The following is a 21,073-nucleotide window of genomic DNA, read 5'->3' as shown; positions in this document are numbered from 1 at the left end:
GGAGTCCTTAAGCAACTCATGCCACCACGGAAGAACAGCTGAAATTCAAGTAGTTGGTACAAATGCATATATCGTAAGCAAAGATCCATGTGAGGTCTACTTTGAGTGTTAATATCACTGTAAACTACTGATTCTCGTGTAAGTAAATTTCAGAAATGTTTTCCCTGGTTGGGTAAACTTTTCCATTCTCCTTTCCATATAAACAAAACTAACCTGGAAAAAATACATGATCATGAACATTATACTGAAGTACAAGAAAAATATTGCATGTGACAAAGACCACTTTAACCATATCATGCAAATATCACCTACAAGGAGTGTTTCTACAAAGACGTGAGTCCTGGCATTTGTTTTGTTATTCAAGATTGTTTGTTCCTAGCACCACCAGGTTACTGTCCAAGGTGCAACCAGCCAAATAACTGTTCCAGATTATGATTTATAGGCAAATAGCTGATGGCAACTTGACTACAGCCTCTTTACAGAACTCAAAACTAATTTTACAGCCTATAACCACTAAACTGTCCTGAAGATCATTGCAAATGCACCCTGGTCCAACTACCACACTTACAAGTAACACACAGACAGTTGAGATGATAATCTTCGTGAAATAATGTCAGTCATCTTGGCAATCCCATAAGATTGCAATACACATTTCCTTCTGTAAGTGCAATGTCTCCACAAAAGAAAATTGTCCACCTAGAGTAAAGATGTCAAAAGTTACCACTGACAGACAGATAGACAAACTAAAAATCAAGCAGTATGTTTCAGCAAAAGATGATGAGAATTACAGCCAAGCAACCACTGTGTAAAATAATTGTACCAGGAATATATGGATAGACTGACACTCCAATCAAAATAAGGGTAAGGACAAAAATTTCATACTCCTGTGACAATTTTGTATAAGTACCTCTAGTACCTCTAAAGCTTGTTTTTTTTTAGCTTGTTCCAGTAGTTCTGTGACAGTGAGATTCTTTTCTGTTGCAACTGGCAGTTCCATCTCTTCCTCACTTTCTCCTTCATCTTCAATGTCATCATCATCATCATCATCATCATCATCGTCATCAATATCTGGTGCATCTGGGTCACTATTGATAGAAATGTCATCGTCATCATTCAGTTTGGCCTCATCTACATTAAAATCACTGTCGTCCGAACTTTCCCCCAAGTCCAGTTCTGCCAAGTCGACAAGAGCAGCTTTGGATGGCTTCACCTTCCTCTTCCCTGGCTCACGGTCCACTGCAAATAACAATATACAGTCAAAACACAACAATTCTCTTTCCGCAGTCAACTTCAAATAATAAATACCTGTGAACATACAGCAAAGCTCTTTTCATGGTTCTCCCTGAATGCAGATAATTTAATAAAAAATCTTTCACAGTTTACTCTAAACACTCACTGCCTGCCAAGAGATACCCAAATTTTATCATGATCCAATGCTACGGCAAAATGATTCTTCCAGGCAATTTTATATCTTTTCCCATCAATTTGGGATAGGACATAAGCATAGAAATTTGCTGATAACAGGCACAGACAAATACCTAATTTTAAGTGCACATGTGGTATGGAAGCTTTACATTAGAAAGAGGGTTTTCTTCCAAACTAAAACCCTTTCAGTTGATTCTACTACCAAAAAAACCAAGGTTGTGCTCATTGGGGTTCTATCCTTCAAGTAGGTATTTTCAAGATGCAGTAATGCTAATATGCTATCTGCAGCTTATTATCAACTTTGTGAAATGCTCTAGGATTTTTCTATCCAATTAAAAATTCTTTGGATAAACAGAATTGATGTCGTTTTAATCCTTGTCTTTATGTTCATGGAATAAAGTATTTTGCATCGTTATGAAAACATAATTTTTTTTTGAACAAAAATTAATACCCAAGGCACAGTTCAATTAAGAGTAAAATCAATATTTCTTCATGGGTAATGCTCTTATTATGGAATATAATGAAGACCATGCCTCAAGATGAAAGACAAAATGAAGAAGAACGAGGGTTTGATGAACACCAGAAAGCGGACACCTACTTTTGAAAAAGGGACAGGTCACTGCTGTAAGGAAAAACATGTTTTACAACAGCAAAAAGGAAGGTAAGAAAAAGAGAATGTGAAGAAAGCAGTCAAAAAGAAAAACATAGGCAAATGTAAAAGCTAGCACAGTAACTTAGTGTTAATGAGATAGAAAAAAAGACCAGCAATCCTGCCAAGGGTATATGATACTTCAAGGCATCACCTTAACACTCCTATGGCAAGATGATTGTACAGAGGCTATTTACAACTTATTATGTAATTGTTGCTTTATAACATTTCCAGCATGAGTAAACTGAACCGAGTACTAACAACAAAGTCAACAGTTGGAAAAATGAGTCCCATATTAGGGACTAGTGCTGTCAAACATCAGAATAGTCTTCAAGAATGTGCATAAGGAAATATTTAGCAAGCTATTCATATCCCAAATAATGCCAAAACTAGAATATGCATCTAAAGAAGCACAATGAGCTCACAGAAAAGGTCTAGAAATGGGCAGCAAAGACCATCCCAGAATTAAAAGATGTAAGCTACAGGGAAAGGTTGGAGGCTTTAAATTTACCCATCTTGAAAGAGAGTTCAGGAGTGACCTGATCATAACATTTACATTTCTAAAAGAAAATGATGAAGTGAGAAGTGGACAGTACTTTGAGAGATGTATGGATAGAGTAACCAGAGGCCAGAACATGAAATTAAGTAAGAAACCTAGAAATAATAATGTATAAAACTTAAGAGAGGTGGATGATGGAAAAGACTGACTGAGGACATAGTTAATATAGACAGCATACATAAAGTCAAGAGGTTGTATGATAGGAAAGTGTGTTCAAGAGGTGGGGCCCCATGATTGGAAAAACTCCTCCCATAGAGTACAAATAATTACACACACATACACACACTCACTCAAAGTGAATTTTCATTAGGACAATGAGCTTTGTATGAGTCTACATTAAAAGGTCTTGACCCATACAAAGCTCATGGTCTTGATGAAACGTCACCTTGTATGCTGATGGTGAAAGCTGATACATAAACAGGCCTCTTGAAGTATTGTTCAAGATGCTGCTGGGGAAAGGCAAAATGCCATGAGGCAAACTTCATACCCATCTATAAAGGAGACCACGAAGAGGCACTGAACTTTAGACCTTGACAACTGTGGTCTGTAAGGTACTGGAAAAGTTAATCAAAATGTAAATGGATCACTTTCTACAAAGGAAAAATTACACTAGTTAGAGTCAATGTGGTTTCAAGGAAAGACTTTTATGACAGAATGAGCTGTCACTGAAAAAAAAGGAAGGCTGCGTAGACTGTTTATATCTTTACTACCAAAAAGCATGTGAAACAGTACTGCATGCAAGGACAATCAAGAAGCTGGAATATCAGAAAAGAATAAGGGGGAGATTTCTATTATGGGTAGAATATTATCTTACTGCATGGAAACAAAGGATACATGAGAGAGGAGCCTCCTCCCATAGGGTGGATGTCCCCAGGGTTCTGTTTGAGGATGATACTCTCCTTGGTCTAACTGAATAGCCTGAAGGTATGAACTCTAACCTGAACATGTTTGCAGATGCAAAAGTTATGAGGGAAGTGAAAAGCAAAGAGGAATGCATCAGCAAACAGACTCAAAAGTTGGTCTGACACATATCAGATGAAATTCAGCTCAGATAAATATAAAGTAATGAAGATCTTTTAGATTTTTTTTGAAGTATACTGATATCATAAACAGGGAACAATGTGGTAATATAAAGTGTAGTTGAGAGAACAGAAGACGGTGTGCTGAAATGGTTTGGACATATGGAAAGAATGAGAGAAGAAAGGTTGACATTGAGTATACATGTGTCAGAAGTGAAGGGAACAAGGAGAACAGGGAGACCAAATTGGAGATGAGGAGTGAAAATGATCTTAAGCGATCAGGGTTAAACATGCAGGAGGGTGAAAGGCATGCTGAGGACAGAGTGAATTGGAACAATGCAGTATACTGGGGTTGATGTGCTGAGCCAAGCCATGCAAAACATCTGAGGTAAACCATGGAAAGGGAGCTGTGCTTTTGGTGCACTACACATGACAGCATGAGAATAGAGGTGAGTGGATGTAGCTTTTCTTCACCCGTTTTTAGCTGTAACTCGCTAGCATGAAAAAACAAAATACATACATGTATGTGTGTGTGTGTGTGTGTGTGTGTGAACAAATGGGAATTCAGTGAAGGGCTTTCCAAAAGGAAAAGTAGTAACAACTAGAGATGAAGTGAGTTGGAGATGGAGTGCGTATTTTGAAGGATTCTTGAGTGGTTGATGATACAGTGGCAGATGTAAGGAAGTTGGGTCAGGGTAGTATGTAAAGTGAGAGAGTCACAGAGAGTGGTTTGGTGAAGAGAGAAAGGTGAAAACCTTAAGCAAGATGAAATGTGACAAGGCCGTTGCAGTGGATGCAGGGTGGAATGTAAAGTGAGAGAGTCATGGAGAGTGGTTTGGTGAAGAGAGAAGAGGTGATGAAAACCTTAAGTAAGATGAAATGCAGCAAGGCACATGGGGTTGATGGTAATGCAGTTAAATTCATTATTAAGAAACAGGGTGACTGCATTGTTCATTGGATTTTCAAAGTATGTATAAATCATGGTGAGGTGCCTGAAGAGTGACAGAAAGCATGTATAGTGCCAGTGTACATATGCAGAGGATATAGGTGAGTGTTAAAACAACAAAGGTATAAGTCTATTGAGTGCAATTGGAAAGTTGTATGGAAAAGTAGTGAATGAAACGTTGAAGGGACATACAGATCATCCGATTGAGGAAAAGCAGTGTGGTTTCAAAAGAGAAAGAGGATGGTGGATCAAGTTTTTGCTTTAAAGAATGTGTGTGTGAAACACTAATAAAACATATGGATTTGTATGTGGCACTTACGGATCTGGAGAAAGCTTATAATATGGTTGTGGAAGGTCTTAAGAACAAACTATGAGGGAAAAAAGCTGCTAGAATCAGAGAAGTTTTTATCAAGGGTGTAGGAAGGATAATGAATGGTTCCAAGTGAAGGTTGGTCTGCACCAGGGGTGTATGTCACCAAGGTTGTTTATGGATGGGGTGGTGAGGAACGTAGGCGCAATAGTTTTAGAGAGAGGGATGAGTATGCAGTCCATAGGAGATATGAGCACCAGGGAAGAGAGTTGTTTTTTTGCTGATGACACAATACTCAGCACTGAAGGTAGATTAAAAAAAAGATACTGCAGAAGTTGGTGACTGAGCCTGGGAGAGAGAGTGAAAGGAAAAAGTTGAGAGTAAACCAAAATAAATGCAAGATTGTTTGGTTTAGCGGGGCTGAGGGAGAGGTAAGCTGGGATGTGAGTTTGACTGGAGGAAAACTGGAGGAAGTGAAGTGTTTTAGATACATGAAAGAGAACATGGGAGTGAATGAAACCATGGAAGTGGAAGTGAGTCAGAAAGTGGGTGAGGGGGCGAAGGTTCTTGGAGTACTACTGAATGTATTGAATGAGATATTGTTATGTGGGAGGGAAAAATGGGTATGTTTGAAGGTATAATAATTCCAATGATAATATATGGATGCAAGGCATGGGATATAGATGGATAAGGCTGTATGGATGAGAGTGGATGTGCTGAAAATTAAATGTTTGAGGAAAATATGTGGTGTCTGTGGATTGAATGAATAAGTATTGAAAGGATAAATGAGAGGTGTGGTAATAAATTGTGTGATTGAGTGAGCTGAAGAGGGTGTGTTGAAAGGTTTGGCCATATGGAGAGAATGAGTGAGGAAAGGTTGACAAAGAGGATATATAAGTCAGAAGTGGAAGGAACAAGGAGAACAGGGAGACCAAACTGGAAATGGAAGGATGTAGTGAAAAAGATTTTGATCAATTGGGGCCTGAACATGCAGGAGGGTGAATGACTTGTACAGAATAGAGTGAACTGGAATGATGTGGTATGCAGGAGTTGACGAGTCATGGCATGTGAAGCATCCGAGGTAAACCATGGAAAGGTCTGTGTAGTGTGGGTGTGGATAGGGAGCTGTGGTTTCTGTGCAATACACATAACAGCTAGAGAATGAATGTGAGTGGATGCAGCCTTTGTTCATCTGATCCTAGAACTACCTCTCTAAAACAAGAAATGGCAATCAAGTATGAGAAAAAATTATGTATATGTATATGTAGACCAGTTTATAAGTCATTTATGAATAAATTCCAGTTTAGCAATGTTATGGAGGTGTTATAGTAAACAGTAACAGTTTGCAAATCAAGACATCACACATTAAATTTTCTCAATGATATCATAGATGGCAATATTAATGAGTATTGTGTTTCAGGCAAAATGTGCAGTTTATTTATGTAAAACCCTTGTCAAAAATCAACAGAACCCATTATCACTGTACCTAGCAGCTACTGTGTAAGGAAAAATTACAGTGAACCAACTTTAAATTGAACTGATGTGAGGACTGCAAGGCCGCTCACTCCGTCATTCATTTGCTGACATCCGGTAACATTTCCAAAATGTTCAATCATGGGTGTGCATGGTATATTTTGACTACAGTACTGTACATTAAGAAAATTTTTGATTGCTAAGGGTTTTAGGTGAGGCTTTCATAGAGTACATTATTTCCTTTTAAATATATCAACTATTCTTGCACAACTCAACTTCAAATTTTTCCCAATATAGATGAACTTCATTACTGAAGCCTTGTCTATCATCATTCAATAAAACAGAATGGTAAAATTCATGTTCTAAAAAGTTGCATTCATTGAACACTTCAGAGAATCCAGAATAACATTAGTGAATATCCACAGCTAACAACAATTTCATGCTGAACTAGCATTTTACCAAGTGTTATTTAGGAAGCTTATTATATTGCAACAGAAAGGCATCCAATACATACACTACACCACTACAGCAGAAACATAATAGGGAAATTCATTTTCAACATCTCTTCTGTACACTTCAATAGAAAACTTCAGAGTATAAACCTAAATGGATCTTGTAGTTTCCCATCACTACCACATCATCCCAAAAGACTTTATTCCTCAAAAATAAAAAGGAAGAATAAACTATTTTCCACTGTTAAGCTAAACTAAGCTGTAGCCGATTTAAACTACATCAAACTGTTTGTGGTCAAGGGAACAGTGAAAAAACCGTGATAACAAAAATGGGAAAGTGGCTGAATACTCCCCAGTATCCAGACTGAAAACTTGAGACATTAAACCATTACATGGTTCTATGTGATCATTTATCGTACAAAACAGTTGTGTAATGCTATCAGCACATAATTTTACTATATAAGCAACAAACTTGCATATTTCCTTTATCATGGACAATAAAATCTGAGACAGGTATTCTGAAAGCCCTGAAATAAAAAAAAAATAATGAAATTAACTCTCCTGGCTGGACATAAAATGATCACTACCGTAAAAGACACGTTGCCTAATCTTGCTACATGATCGAACATTCACGACAGAGTATTGGCAGAGGTCAAAACAGAGTTTAGTACGAGTGAGAATGGCTGTCAGTAAGTCAAATCGCCGCGCCCCTCCCCAGCAGCCAATCCTACCCAGCCTCGGCCGCACAACTCACACCTCCCTCCCCGTCGCCACTCACCACCTACCATCATTCTACCCATCATCAAATAACTCCCCGAAGCTTGAAAGTACGATGGAGCACTTCCAACGGTGACTTTCCTCTTAACTTACCCATTGCCTGCAGAAACAAGCCCACTGTGTCATTTTTCCCCGCTTTGTTTTCATTCGCCATGTTTGCGGCGTCTGCTGGAGACAAGTGACGCGAGCCATGCATCACCTCCCCTCCTGCATCAAAGGACAATATGAATGAGCAACCCATATATACATATATATATATATATATATATATATATATATATATATATATATATATATATATATATATATATATATTCATAACATTCGCCATTTCCCGCTTTGGAGAGGGAGCGCCAGGTAGAGACGAGAGAATGACTTCATCCACTCACATCAACTCTTTTGCTTAATTCATACTTAACCCAAAGCACAAGTCCCCTTTATCCAAAACTGGGTCTCATAGAAGTTAATGTTGTTTCCCCGACCGCCTCTTATTCCCAGGCTCAGCCTAATGACAGCACCTCGTCCTATGTATACCACATAAGTTAAAATCCATTCTATCCCTTGCACTCCTCACATTCTCTAGCAAGTTCAGGCCCCAAATCTTTAAGGCATCTTTCATTCCACCCTTAAGCCTTCTCATTGGTTTCAATGTCCACAGGTATCAACAAAGCATTCGACACGATCTCCCGATACATCCTCACACAAAAGATACTTGACATTCAGAACAAAAATAAAGGAGTTATAGTCGTAGAAACTACACAAACCTCACTTATTTCTATGGTCACGTAAACTGAGAGGGGGCATTCAGTGGCCAGGAAGCAGGGCGTTGTGTTGAATGATTCTGTGATGTTTACAGTGAGGGAGTAGAGGCATGGGCACCGCAAGCCTCAAATACAAAGGGAATGGCAAGAAAGAGGAAAGAATTGTTTAATATAAGATGTGATCGTAAAGAACAGGAGGTCCAAGACATTTAGTGGCGAACAGGGCAACCTAGCCAACTAACACTGGCAATATATAAGAGCACTGAACGGGTACAGGAGGATAGGAAGAAAGGAAGAAAAACAAAAATTGAAAGGAATATTATGAAAAAGGCAGCTGAAAATCCAAAATTATTCCATAAAGTTATCAGGAGCCAGTTGTCAGTTAAGGAGCAGCTAATCAGGCTAAAAGATTCAAAGGGAAATATTTAAAAAGAATGATGTAAGGAAAGGTGAGGAAATGAAAAGCAAGTTCAAGAGTGTTTTCACAGTGGAAGACACTATAGCCACAACATCAGTAAGCTAGAACGGGAACGAAGTTTTGAAATTCGTTGAGAAATAAAAAAAAAAAAATGAGAACATCAAGTAGATTTGACCCATGCAAGGTTCATGATCTTGGTGAAATTTCATGATATGTGCTACAGAGGTATGCACATACGCTTGATAGACGACTAGAATTACTGCTCAAGATATCACTGGAGAGAGATATATTGCCAAAGGAATGGAAAAAGGCAAACGTCATTCCTATATATAAGAAAGGAGTCTAGGAACAGGGGCTAAATTGCAGACCGGTTTCACAAACGAGTGTAATGTGTAAGGTTCTGGAGAAGATTGTTAGAAAACAAGTGGATGACTTTCTTCTGAGAGCAAATTTCCTAAATGAGAGAAAGCATGGTATTAGGGAAAGGAGGTCAAGTATAACTAACCTTTTAGAAATTCATGAGAGAGTGAGCTTAGCACTGAACAAATATGGAAAAGCTGTGTGGACTGTCTGTATCTGGATTGCCGGAAAGCAGTTGATACTAGACTAGGCTGACTATGAAGCTGAATTACTAAGCCCGAATAAGGGGGGAAACACCTTCATTGGATAGACTATTTCAGTAGGACGGAACAATGGACGCTTTTTCCTAACGAGTTGAAGAGATCAGCGGAGTGCCCCAAGATTCGGTTCTGCGACCATTGTTGCTCTTTGCCAACAATAAAAGCTATCCAGTTTATATAGACCTTCACTAAAATTCATATTACAATTCTTTCTGTATTTGGTGATTCAATTACATTTTTCTTGATCAAGCAGTTATAACTGAATTAAAACTATTCCAATCAATACACTGGTCAATTTCCAACAGGTTTAAACAAAGCATTTGATTTCTGTCCTGTTCTTATACAATATTTATGTCAGGTCAAACAGAGATCCTTACCAAGTCTACCAAAAATAAAACATATTACAGCTTATCCAAGTGATTCAGCAAAGTCAGCAGAATCTTTTTTTTTTTTCAAGATGTTCTTAGTATCATTGTTTTTGCTGAAGGCAATATTTACATTAAAGGCTCTGAGTAAGTTGGAAATTAAGGTAGAATTATCACTGAAAAAAAAAATACCCCTAGATTACCCCCCCCCCCCCCCTCCCGAATAGTTAGGGGTATTTTTTTTTTTTAGCTCAAAATAGTTTTTGTTTCAAAACTGAAAGATAAGATATTCAAACACTTCTATAACTTAAATAATCATGGAAAATAAAGTGAGGGTTTGACACCAGAAAACACTAATCAGTCAGATGCTCCGTTTTCCTTCTTTGGTTTCGCCTCCATTGCTCATCATCCCTTGCATAAAAGGACTACTCACAGCTGTGGACATACAGCAGCCACTAAGACGCAAACATCCGAGTCTTTTCCCATACCCTCACACTTCAAGCACAAATACCCATGAAATTGCTCCCATATCCTTCCTCTATAACTACACAACCCTAAAGCATGACAGACAAGGATCATGAGGAAGGAAGACTCGTGACGTTTATACACAACCTCCTACATAACAGATCACAAACCATGACAACACCCTGGAAATCCAGTCCAGGAAAACAATACAACATAACACTTATTACAACATGATCAACACATCCATAACTCACCTTACCACCTACCCTGCCAAATATATATACTCCCCACTGGCAGAATCTAACCAACATGCCCAACACTAATCTATGTAGAGATTTCTATACCAATCATCCTATGTGGCTCAACACTCATACAGGATCCTCGAGGTTATATACCCATAAACTAACAGCATTCTTTCAGCTCCCCTAAACTTGTCCAACCCACCACCTCCAGCAGGTAATCGTAGTCAGACGTTACCTTCTGTGTACATCAACATTGCACACGAGGACGTCCCACTTTGTTGCACAAGTACATAAATTCTTTTCTGATCGCTTATCAGTTCTGATAACTTTTCGACTTACCCATCCCACACAGCCGTAAACAAAGAAAAAATATAAGAAAGTTGATAGGCCATTATTCAGACAGGACATATAATCCAAGCTCCAAAACTTTATCACAGACGATCTTCCACCCACAGATCACGCCATCTTTTAAGTAAACACATTGTCTGTGAGTTAAGTCGTCACCAAACTACCGGGGATGAAATAAGGAAACTCAAGTTTCTGGGTCTGCTAAATCATTTCTCATAAGTCTTAGGTAAGCACTTGATCCACAGAATTGAGCAGCATAAGATCCGTTCTCAGGATGGAAGCAGGGAACGAGGCAGGTACCGACCATGATGGGACAGTACAAGCCGAGGTTACGTATTATGTTCACGTAGGTGGACAGGCTCCCCACTGCCACTGCTGCACGCATACATAACAACGAAAAGAAGTCTCAATCATGTATTTAGAATAATGTGTTAACGTACGGAGCATGGTAACCAATTCTCGGAGTTGGAGACAATTGTATTGGAAGACTATGATATTAACGGCATTTCGGAATCTTCGCTCCACCTTAGAGATTTCTTCGTCGAATAACGCCATTTCTATACTTAACAGTGATAAGGAAATAAAGTAGCCGGGGTTGTCTTGCTCTTTGTTAAAGTTTATCTAAATCCTGTGCTGAAAAATTTTACTGAAATCAAAGATGTTTCGAAATGAAATAACGATAGGATAAGTTTATAGGTCCCAGGCACTGACATCAAAGGTAGACGAAACACTCTTCATCAGATAGCATGAATGGTATAATTTAGCGAGGAAAATGGTTTGATCATAGTAAGAGAATTTGACATACCATTATCTAAGGGGGGAGAATCCCTTACCGGTAGCTTGGGTGTGTGGGATTTACCCAAATTGATAGTGCCTTAATACAATAAGTTGATAACCCTACGAGCGACAAGAACATATAAGATTAATTCTAATTCTAAATGAGGATCTCGTTGACAATATTGAAACAGAAGAAAAGTTTGGCACAAGTGATCACCGGCGAACCACTTCTAAGCAGATTTTCAACATTGCCTGTAATGCTGGTCAACATGAGAGTCACAAAGAAACACCAAATTTTCGACTTGCAGATTTCAAAGATCTTCGCAGTGTTATTGACGCAAACTTAGGATGATATAAATGAAAGCGATATGGATGAAGCTTAGGAGAGCTCCAGTAAAACTTTCAAGTCAGTGGAGGAACATCTTTGCTTCTGAAAACATTCTACCAGTTCACAGTTGAAACAAGTAGAATAACAGACTTATAGTCACAAGGAGAAAACTAACTAAAATCATCGTAGTGTTTACAAAATTCATGAAACCATTGACAATTGTCTCCCATTTTATCAATCCCACATCTGAAAGAGTTCTCTCCAATCTTTTGCAATTTTTGGGGGGAGGAGTATGAGTAATAAAGTCGTAGCTGTAGCATTTGTGAATATTTATTTCCAACACTGCAACACATGAAGACATGATAAAATGCAGGTGTGTGTCAGGTTATGTGGATTGCCAGTGATCAGATGACATGCAGCTTCCGAAGGTATTCTAGTGCAGTGGATGACATATAGTCACCATCAAAGGCATGGAAAAAAGTATGTATAGTGGTTGTGCTGTACATGATATATGACATAAATATGACATTAATATAATTGCAGTAGACCATAAGTAACAAACAGATTTCAAAGTTCATAAATTTAGAAAGTTCATATTTCTTTAAAGAATCAAATGAATTTCTGTAAATTTTTGAACGATCATATTCATGTCTATTGAGGAGGAGAGAGCATTCTGGCTACAAATGTGTGTGAAGCACTGGAGTCCTTAAACTATGCAACTTGAGAGACGGCCTCATACACGCGCATACACCCGGAACGGCCAGTCTGCAGTATAATTGCCAATAAAGATACCAAGTGGAAACACTAGCTAGGAGTAAGGTCCAAGTGGATTCCTTTATTGTGAGTAACATCTAACAACCTCTTGTTGGCCTTACTTGCCCAAGTTATACGTCCATAACTGTCGCCGTCAACAGTCGGGATACAACCTCCAGGTCGCCTCAGAACACCTTCACTCACTAGGAGTTGGAAAACGTTTCCGTGTGAGCCGGGAGAAGGGGAAGATCATCTTCCATTGACACCCCTAAAAAGAAGAAGAAAACAAGTTAAATTGCAGTCAGGTGCAACTCTTTTCCCGATTAGACTTCTATATCTTGTCTGTCCACTAGTTCGGGAGACATTCTCATGTTCTACGGAGGGGTCCAGATGTAAGATCTCTGGGATCTATGTTAATTTTCAACCTCCAGATACAGAACGTTTAAAGTGAAAAAAGAAAGAAAAGTCAACCCCAGATGCCAGTAGAAAGTTTCAACATACAAATCATTTTCGAGGCATTCTTTGGGACCCTCAGTTGGGGGCCTCATGGTTGCCGTGTTCCCTCTGTCTCAGCTCCAGCCTCCGCTTGGGATCCACCACACACGTCTGGTCACCTCCTGTCACCCTTCCATCTTTCATTATTTTAAGAGATGAGTACTTCTTAAAGGTGAATTCACACACACACACACACACACACACACACACACACACACACACACACACACGATGTAATAACGCAGGAGTCCATGATTCCCAGAGCGGGATTCCAACCCAAGACTCCAAGAGTAACGACGTAGTACATCTCTATGAAGAGGACCTCAAATGGAACATATGTTAGCACAGTAGAGAAGGTTGGTGTACACGCTGGTACAGTGGAGAATAGTGAACCACACACTGTTACAATAGTTTGTTGGTCCACTCTCTGGTACAATAGAGAATGCTTGTCCGCACCCTGGTACAAGAATGTTGGTCCACACATTGGTACAACAGAGAAGGTTGAACCACATGCTGGTACTGTAGAGATGGTTGGACCACGCGCTGGTACAATTAATAGGGCTGGTCTACACACTGGTCCAGCAGAGAAAAGTGGACCACACATTGGTAAAATAGAGTAGGTTTATCCATACGCTGCTACATTATGGACCATGGTGCTATGGCACAACCATCAGACCACGCGGGGCTACAGCGGTGGAGATCTGTATGGGAAACTGGAATGGTCTACCTATGCAAGTGGACAGTGACGCATGTTGGACCACTTCTTACAGTGGGAGCACAAGGTCGGGGGGGTGAGAAAGGCTAAATATAGAGGATGGGGACTCCCTAGTAACAAGGTAAGGTCGCCCTATGGCCATAGACGGTATAATTTTTCTCTACAGAGGACTTGGAGAAATGGCTGATGTGTGCTGAGTGGTCAGCCAAAGTGTACCATCTCACCGCGAGTTGAAAAGCCTACTCCGGGGGGGAGAGGGACGCCAACCCACTCCACAGAAAAGCCTACGCCAGGGGGGAGAGGGACGCCAACCCACTCCACAGAAAAGCCTACGCCAGGGGAGAGAGGGACGCCAACCACTCCACAGAAAAGCCTACTCCGGGGGAGAGAGGGAAGCCACCCACTCCACAGAAAAGCCTACGCCAGGAGAGAGAGGGACGCCACCCACTCCACAGAAAAGCCTACGCCAGGGGAGTGAGGGACGCCAACCACTCCACAGAAAAGCCTACTCCGGGGGAGAGAGGGAAGCCACCCACTCCACAGAAAAGCCTACGCCAGGAGAGAGAGGGACGCCACCCACTCCACAGAAAAGCCTACACCAGGGGAGAGAGGGACGCCAACCACTCCACAGAAAAGCCTACGCCAGGGGAGAGAGGGACGACAACCACTCCACAGAAAAGCTTACGCCAGGGGAGAGGGACGCCACCCACTCCACAGAAAAGCCTACGCCAGGGGAGTGAGGGACGACAACTACTCCACAAGACATGGCGATCTTATCATCCTAACAGGTGACCGCGAAGGTTACCGGGAGAGGAACACATTACCACCAGTCTTGAGACATCTTTTCCAGGTCGAGGAAAGGCGTGTCGAAGCAGATCATTTTCGTAAATCTCCTGAGCGTCAGGGATATCGAAGGCTTCTACCAACACGCGGGAGCCGTTGTGGGAGCTGAGCTCCCCTGGAGGGAGGGAGTGTCTGGCGGGCAGCTTACCTCGACTGAACACCAGCCCGAGGCAGGCAGCTCTAGGAAACGAGCTACGATGTTGCGAAATGATAAAAATGCCCGGGAAAACACCACCCTCCTCATGCAAAAAAATGGATCAGTATCAAGGACCAAATAATGAGGGAGTGTGTGCAGGTCAAAGACACCATTAATTACCCTCGGGAGCGGTACGGCCCCACAGAAAAAGTACAACATACGGGATATCACCAGCCCAACCTTCCATTACGCTCATCTGATAGAGATACGAGTCTATCGTTAGGTGGGAACGAAAGAGGAAGAAAAGTAAGAAGTGTTTCCTGGGTTCTCAGAAGCCTATGGGACTTGAATCCCACATATGCCATGAGGGAGACCAGACAACACCTGTCACTGGGTTTGTATCTCGTATGACAAGGAAAGATATAGACAGAGCAGAGAACATACTACTTGCGTTTTAGTGCCAGGTATCTAGTGAAGTATGACCACAATGTGGGCAAGCTACAAGAGCCTTAGGTATCGTGGTAATTATTAGGTGCTCAAGAGGGAGAGAGGATGGTGAGGGTGTGGTGATGAGGAGGGAGAGAGGATGGTGAGGGCGTGGTGATGAGGAGGGAGAGAGGATGGTGAGGGTGTGGTGATGAGGAGGGAGAGAGGATGGTGAGGGCGTGGTGATGAGGAGGGAGAGAGGATGGTGAGGGTGTGGTGATGAGGAGGAAGAGAGGATGGTGAGGGCGTGGTGATGAAGAGGGAGAGAGGATGGTGAGGGCGTGGTAGTAAGGAAGGAGAAGATAGAGGGCATTGTAGCCAGGAAGGAGGGGAGGGATTATGAGTATAAGGGAGTAAATGGGATGGACTGATGGATATAAGACCTTATGGTACATGACGACATTATCTAGTTAAAGATAGTTAATAGTTTGCCCTGATGCCACAACCCCATTGCAGACAAAGACAACGCAGTACAATAAGAAAGCACCACCCGCCCATCTCTCACTCTGGCACAGCCCTCGCCAGTTGAAAGAGAAAAAAATACCGCTAAGATTCGAGAGAATACAATGACTTAAGACATTAGGAGAGCTTGATTAGGGATAACTAAATTAGAGAGGAATATGATTGTGTTCGTCCCTCGTGAACAGGCTTATCTGCAGATAATTGATATATCTGGAGTATTTGTCTCGCCCTGATATAAAAGGCAGTGATACTCATCGCACAGATATCTGGTGGCATACGAGTATTATTGTGGGAGTGAGTCTCCATCTGATGTGAAGAGAGTTCCGGGTCTTATGCTGTCGAGGTTGTATGGGACTATGAAAACTTCCATTAGATCTAGGATTTTTTTTTTCTTCTTTAGAAATTTTGTATTCTCAGCTCCCTTTTACTTCTGTTTACCTCTAGGTGACTAGAACCAATTTCGCTGTTCGTTGTATCTTTCCACGTCCTGAATCAAGCTCGGTGACCAGAACTAAGCAGTAAACTCAAATATGACTAGGTAGTTGAAGAGTTGAATATGGTATATCCATGGTGTTTGCACTGTTCATTCCTTGCTTGGATACCAAACATTTTGTTTGCTTTATCGTCAAGGCCTAAATCATGCTTTACGTAATGTAGGTCATTACTGATTGTAACTCTTAAGATCTTTTTCTTTTTACTTTTAACTTACCCAACATTTTTTGTTGATATTTTTTTTCCTCACTCACCTAATGCATTACACTACATTTGTCAACAATGAAGCCCATTTTCCATGGCTCTGGCCGCGTCTGGGGTATGTTTCCAAAAACTTCGTATCATCGGCCGCTCCATTGGTTTGTTTAAATCAATTTGAGTATTTAAGTAGTCTCCCCTTTCGTCTGGGGTAAGTTTCCAAAACTTCGTATCATCGGCAAATGTGGAAATTCCTGTGGTGAATCCTGTCTCTTAAGACCAATAACGTAGGTAATGATATGGGAACCCTGGACTCACCCCCGTGGGACCCCACTTGTCACGGTGAGCCAATCTGATGCTTCCACCCTTTAATACCACTCGTTGGGAATGTGCATTAATAACATTCGTTGTATATATGCGTCCGTTCGGCATCCAGGCGCCGATTCCGTTTTCTATGCCTTGTACTTCCTGTTTTCCAAACATTCTGTTTTGAAATGGTGCTTTGTTGAAGGCTTCCCGGAAGTGTGTGTCATCTGAGGGTGTCTTGGAATCTCAGTTGTCAATCCATATAGGGTGGCCCAGAAGTCCTGCATCGTATGGGGGTAATGATAAAATATTTTGCGTGAATACTTGGCTTAGATTTAGGTATTTATATATCCTCCCCTCTCTTTTTTTTTTTTTTTTCCAAAAGAAAGAACAGAGAAGGGGGCCAGGTGAGGATATTCCCTCAAAGGCCCAGTCCTCTGTTCTTAACGCTACCTCGCTAATGCGGGAGATGGCGAATGGTATGAAAAAAAAGAATATATATATATATATATATATATATATATATATATATATATATATATATATATATATATATATATATATGAGTGATAATCGCTGTTTCCCGCATCAGCGAGGTAGCGGAAGGGAACAGACAAAGAATGGTCGAAGCACACACACACACACACACACACATATATATATATATATATATATATATATATATATATATATATATATATATATATATATATATATATATATATATATATATATAGCGTGTTAATGAGACGGCCTTCGTTAAGGCATTCAGTTGCCGGTAGCATATTAAAGAAAAAAAAAAAGGAAACGGGATTAACTCGGGGTTTCTGTAAACGGTTGGTGCGATATTCATCACCTCACAATCGTACGACCAATATTCAGTGTTGGGTATTTGGACTGGAGACTTGTTATAGCTCTACTAAAATACACAATCACTCCATCCCAGAACAATTCAAACTCCATGAAACGAATGACGTATTGCCAATAAGACGGCGCCACATACCACATTTCGTTGCAGATATTCGGTATTTATTGAACGAGAACATACCTGATACAGTCAGGATTTAGGTAGAAGGGATCCGATTAAATAGCCACCACGGTGCCCAAACCTGACTCCAATGGACTTCTTTTTGCCAAGTTACCTCAAGAATACACGAGCAAGAAAATCGTTCAAGGACATTTGAGCCATCGATTAAGAAGGAAGGCTTTTACTGTACGCAAGAGCATTACTACAGACGATATTGCTATTGTAAACAACGGATTACATTCACTAGATCGTCTCGTGAGAGGCAAGGAACAAATTCGAAAATTTCGTTTGATTACTCATTGTCAGTTATCCACAAGCGGAATATGTATTTACCATTAATGAAATTAAAAAAGAAGTAAATGATTAAGATTTTTTTTTTTTCCTTGTGGAAAGTCCCATTATGACACTATATAAGTATACGGATTATGTACATAAGTTTATGTGGGTGGGTTGGGCCATTCTTTCGTCTGTTTTCTTGCGCTACCTGTCTAACGCGGGAGACAGCGACAAAGTTTAATATATATATATATATATATATATATATATATATATATATATATATATATATATATATATATATTCTTTTTTGCGTTGGAGGCTCCAAACAAGGACAAGCGATTTGATTGAAATACAGAGAGGATTATGAAAAGGAATAAGACGAGACAAAGAAAAGTATTTACGTATTTTGGAGGAAGTGGAAAACTTGCTTTATAAAATGTGCCAGGTCGTAGTTACTGGGGAAAACATAAGAAGGTAGAGAGTTTTAAAGCTTCGTGGTTTGGGGAAAGAAACAGCTAACAAAACGGCCCACCCTTGAGTTGCCATGGTCCACACCACACAATAATCATGTGATGCAGCAGCTTGCCGAGTATCACGTGGTCTATTTAGTGGTGGGGGGCACAAGGGAAGACAGCTCTCGTGAGCGACAACCAGAGTAATACCTACAGAAGAGGCAAAGGAAATCAACATTACGGTGTAGGCGAACATGATCAAGTTTGGAAGTTAGCCAGGGAGAGTTTATAAGTCGGATCGCTTTCGATTCAACTCAGTCAAGTAAGGATGCAGAGCTAAAACCACCCCAAGATGTGAGAGCAGTGCTCCATACAAGGACGAACCAACCCTTTTTGTAAAAAAAAAAAACAAAAAAAAACGGAGCAACTGTTCAGAAGAAAAGAAATTTCGACATCTAATTAGGAATCCTAGTTTCTTAGAAGCAGACTTAGCTATTTCCGTAATGTGGTGCCTCCTAGAAAGAGTGGATGTTACTGAAATACCAAGTATGTTCATCGAGTCAAGAGGTGGAATCACAGACCCGTGATAGGAGAGAAGTGAGAGGAGTCTTCGATAGAGAGTTGGGTAGAAAATGGGTCTTGGAGGCATTAACCTTAACTACTAGATTTCATCTACCTCACTGAACGTATCCTATTGCATTCGTTAAACATGATCTTCCATTGTGGAAATCACGTTGCCAATCGGCAATTTTAAGACTTTAACCTTGAAAATATCAAAGACTTTGTTCCTAATTATTGTTTCTATCAACGTACCTTAAAACTCGACCATCTCCCTCCCTGCAGACCCTTGCTGTCTGCTGGATTTGTCTCAACACTCAGGGAGAGATAAGCGACCTCTGGGGTTTGATGATGGTGACCTTGATGGCTCAGGCCAGGGGGACCAGCAGCTCTATGGTGAAAGGTGGATCACGTGAGCGGCGGCGCGGTGGCTGGTGCTGCCAGGGGTGGCGCGCCTCCGTCCACCTCTGGTCTGCGGGCGTGGGCTGCACGTGATGACCTCGGCCACCTGCCCACTAGGGGTGGCGCGCCTCCGTCCGCTGGTGCTCTAAGGGCGTGGGCCAGGGGAGGGGTAGGAAAGAGGCTGGTTGGGGGATAACAGAGGAGGGGCGGCGTGTCGTAAGGTAGGGGCTGGATTGAGGCACATGAACGGGGTATTTGGGGTTGGGTAGCGGAGTGACAGGCGGCTGGGGTAAGTGAGGGGCAGAGGAGGGGATAAGAGAGCAGTGGAAAGGGGAAGGGGTGACATTAGAGATGGGGTAGGGTCCGGAACGCCATCATTATAAGTGCGGCGACCAAGCTTCGAAAGCTGATTCTAGTTTTGGCCTCATGTGTGATGGCAAGTGCGGGCTCTGTATATTTCCTGAGCCGTACACTTGAATGATGATGTACTATCATCCAACAGAAAGTTCGTCTCCTTGGCCACAGATTAGGGACGAAGTCAACTTCCAAGTCCCTCCCCCTACACACAGAGAGACTCCTGTGGCCTATTTCTGCCGGATTGTATTCTAACTGAAGCCATTGTTCACTATGTCCCATCCTTATTACATTACATTCACTCGGGTTGAATTTCATCAGCCATATATCAGATCAACACTAAATTTGCTCTTCTTATTTCTGAAATACTGGCTTGCTGGAGTTTTGCCCCTGTCTTCACCATAGCACATCACATCAAGCTACTTCGCTCTATAACATCATTTACTGAACTACTCTTCATACTTTTTTTCTTTCTCAACATTTCTTCCCGTATCTTCCCGTATCTTCCCGTATCACGTTCTTGCTCCGGCATCGTAAGTTTCACAAACACTTCCAACATCATGTCCCACCAGTTCCAGTAACTCTTGTCTCCCCAGTTTATGTGATCACAGATAATGTTGTACTCTGTGTGTGGTTGACAAGATCATTATCTCCGTGGTAGTATGCAAGGAGATTAGGTGTGATGATCGCGTACCAGCACCTTCCATCCTCGTTCGTTAAGTGACATGCTGGCATAGAAAATTCTCCTCATCCGCTCCAAAAAAAATTTGTCATCATGACTTCCCAACTCTATGAGATTCCAAATTCCCCCAGTGTATTCCTTTGTGATTGAATCCCCCATTAGTAGTCCTTTGCCATCTCTGAAAAAGTGTGTGTTTTACTACTTTAAGTACCAACTTGACTGTTTCTTCGTTGCTATCATTGTATTTTGTGTTCTAGATCATTAGAATTACTTGGAGGGCTATCTATTATCAACACCACTTCACATTTCTCTCCTACCGTTATATATCCATGGTACATTGTTGTAGCAGACTATATACTGTTTCAGCGAGTCATATATTGCTTCAACGGGTCAAAGGTTGTTTCAACGGGTCATACATTGTTTCAGCGGGCCATATATTGTTTCTACGGGTCATATATTGTTTCAGCGGGCCATATATTGTTTCAGCGGGCCATATATT

The 21,073-nt window shown here is 41.0% G+C and overlaps 1 protein-coding gene across 3 annotated transcripts in view; it reads right to left on the bottom strand.

Annotated features, from left to right (window-relative positions):
* The window catches only part of LOC139752881 (uncharacterized), a 96,742-nt gene extending 76,407 nt beyond the window's left edge, over nt 1-20,335 (bottom strand). Inside the window, exons 1-4 of one of the 3 annotated variants that reach the window (XM_071668894.1) lie at nt 19,392-20,335; nt 12,810-12,955; nt 7,704-7,817; nt 908-1,236 (exon numbers count right to left, since the gene is read on the bottom strand). In XM_071668894.1, coding sequence (XP_071524995.1) covers nt 908-1,236; nt 7,704-7,806 — 432 coding nt within the window. In that variant the 5' untranslated portion in view covers nt 7,807-7,817; nt 12,810-12,955; nt 19,392-20,335. The remainder of the gene's footprint in view (nt 1-907; nt 1,237-7,703; nt 7,818-12,809; nt 12,956-19,391) is intronic. The other 2 variants (XM_071668895.1, XM_071668896.1) reach the window with 2 other exon arrangements.
* Between the last annotated feature and the right edge of the window lie 738 nt (nt 20,336-21,073).

This window comes from Panulirus ornatus, chromosome 13 (assembly GCF_036320965.1).
Source record: "Panulirus ornatus isolate Po-2019 chromosome 13, ASM3632096v1, whole genome shotgun sequence".
In the NCBI taxonomy this organism is placed as follows: domain Eukaryota; kingdom Metazoa; phylum Arthropoda; class Malacostraca; order Decapoda; family Palinuridae; genus Panulirus; species Panulirus ornatus.
Note: the sequence above shows the minus strand (reverse complement) of the source record. Positions and strands in the feature narration are given on the sequence as shown.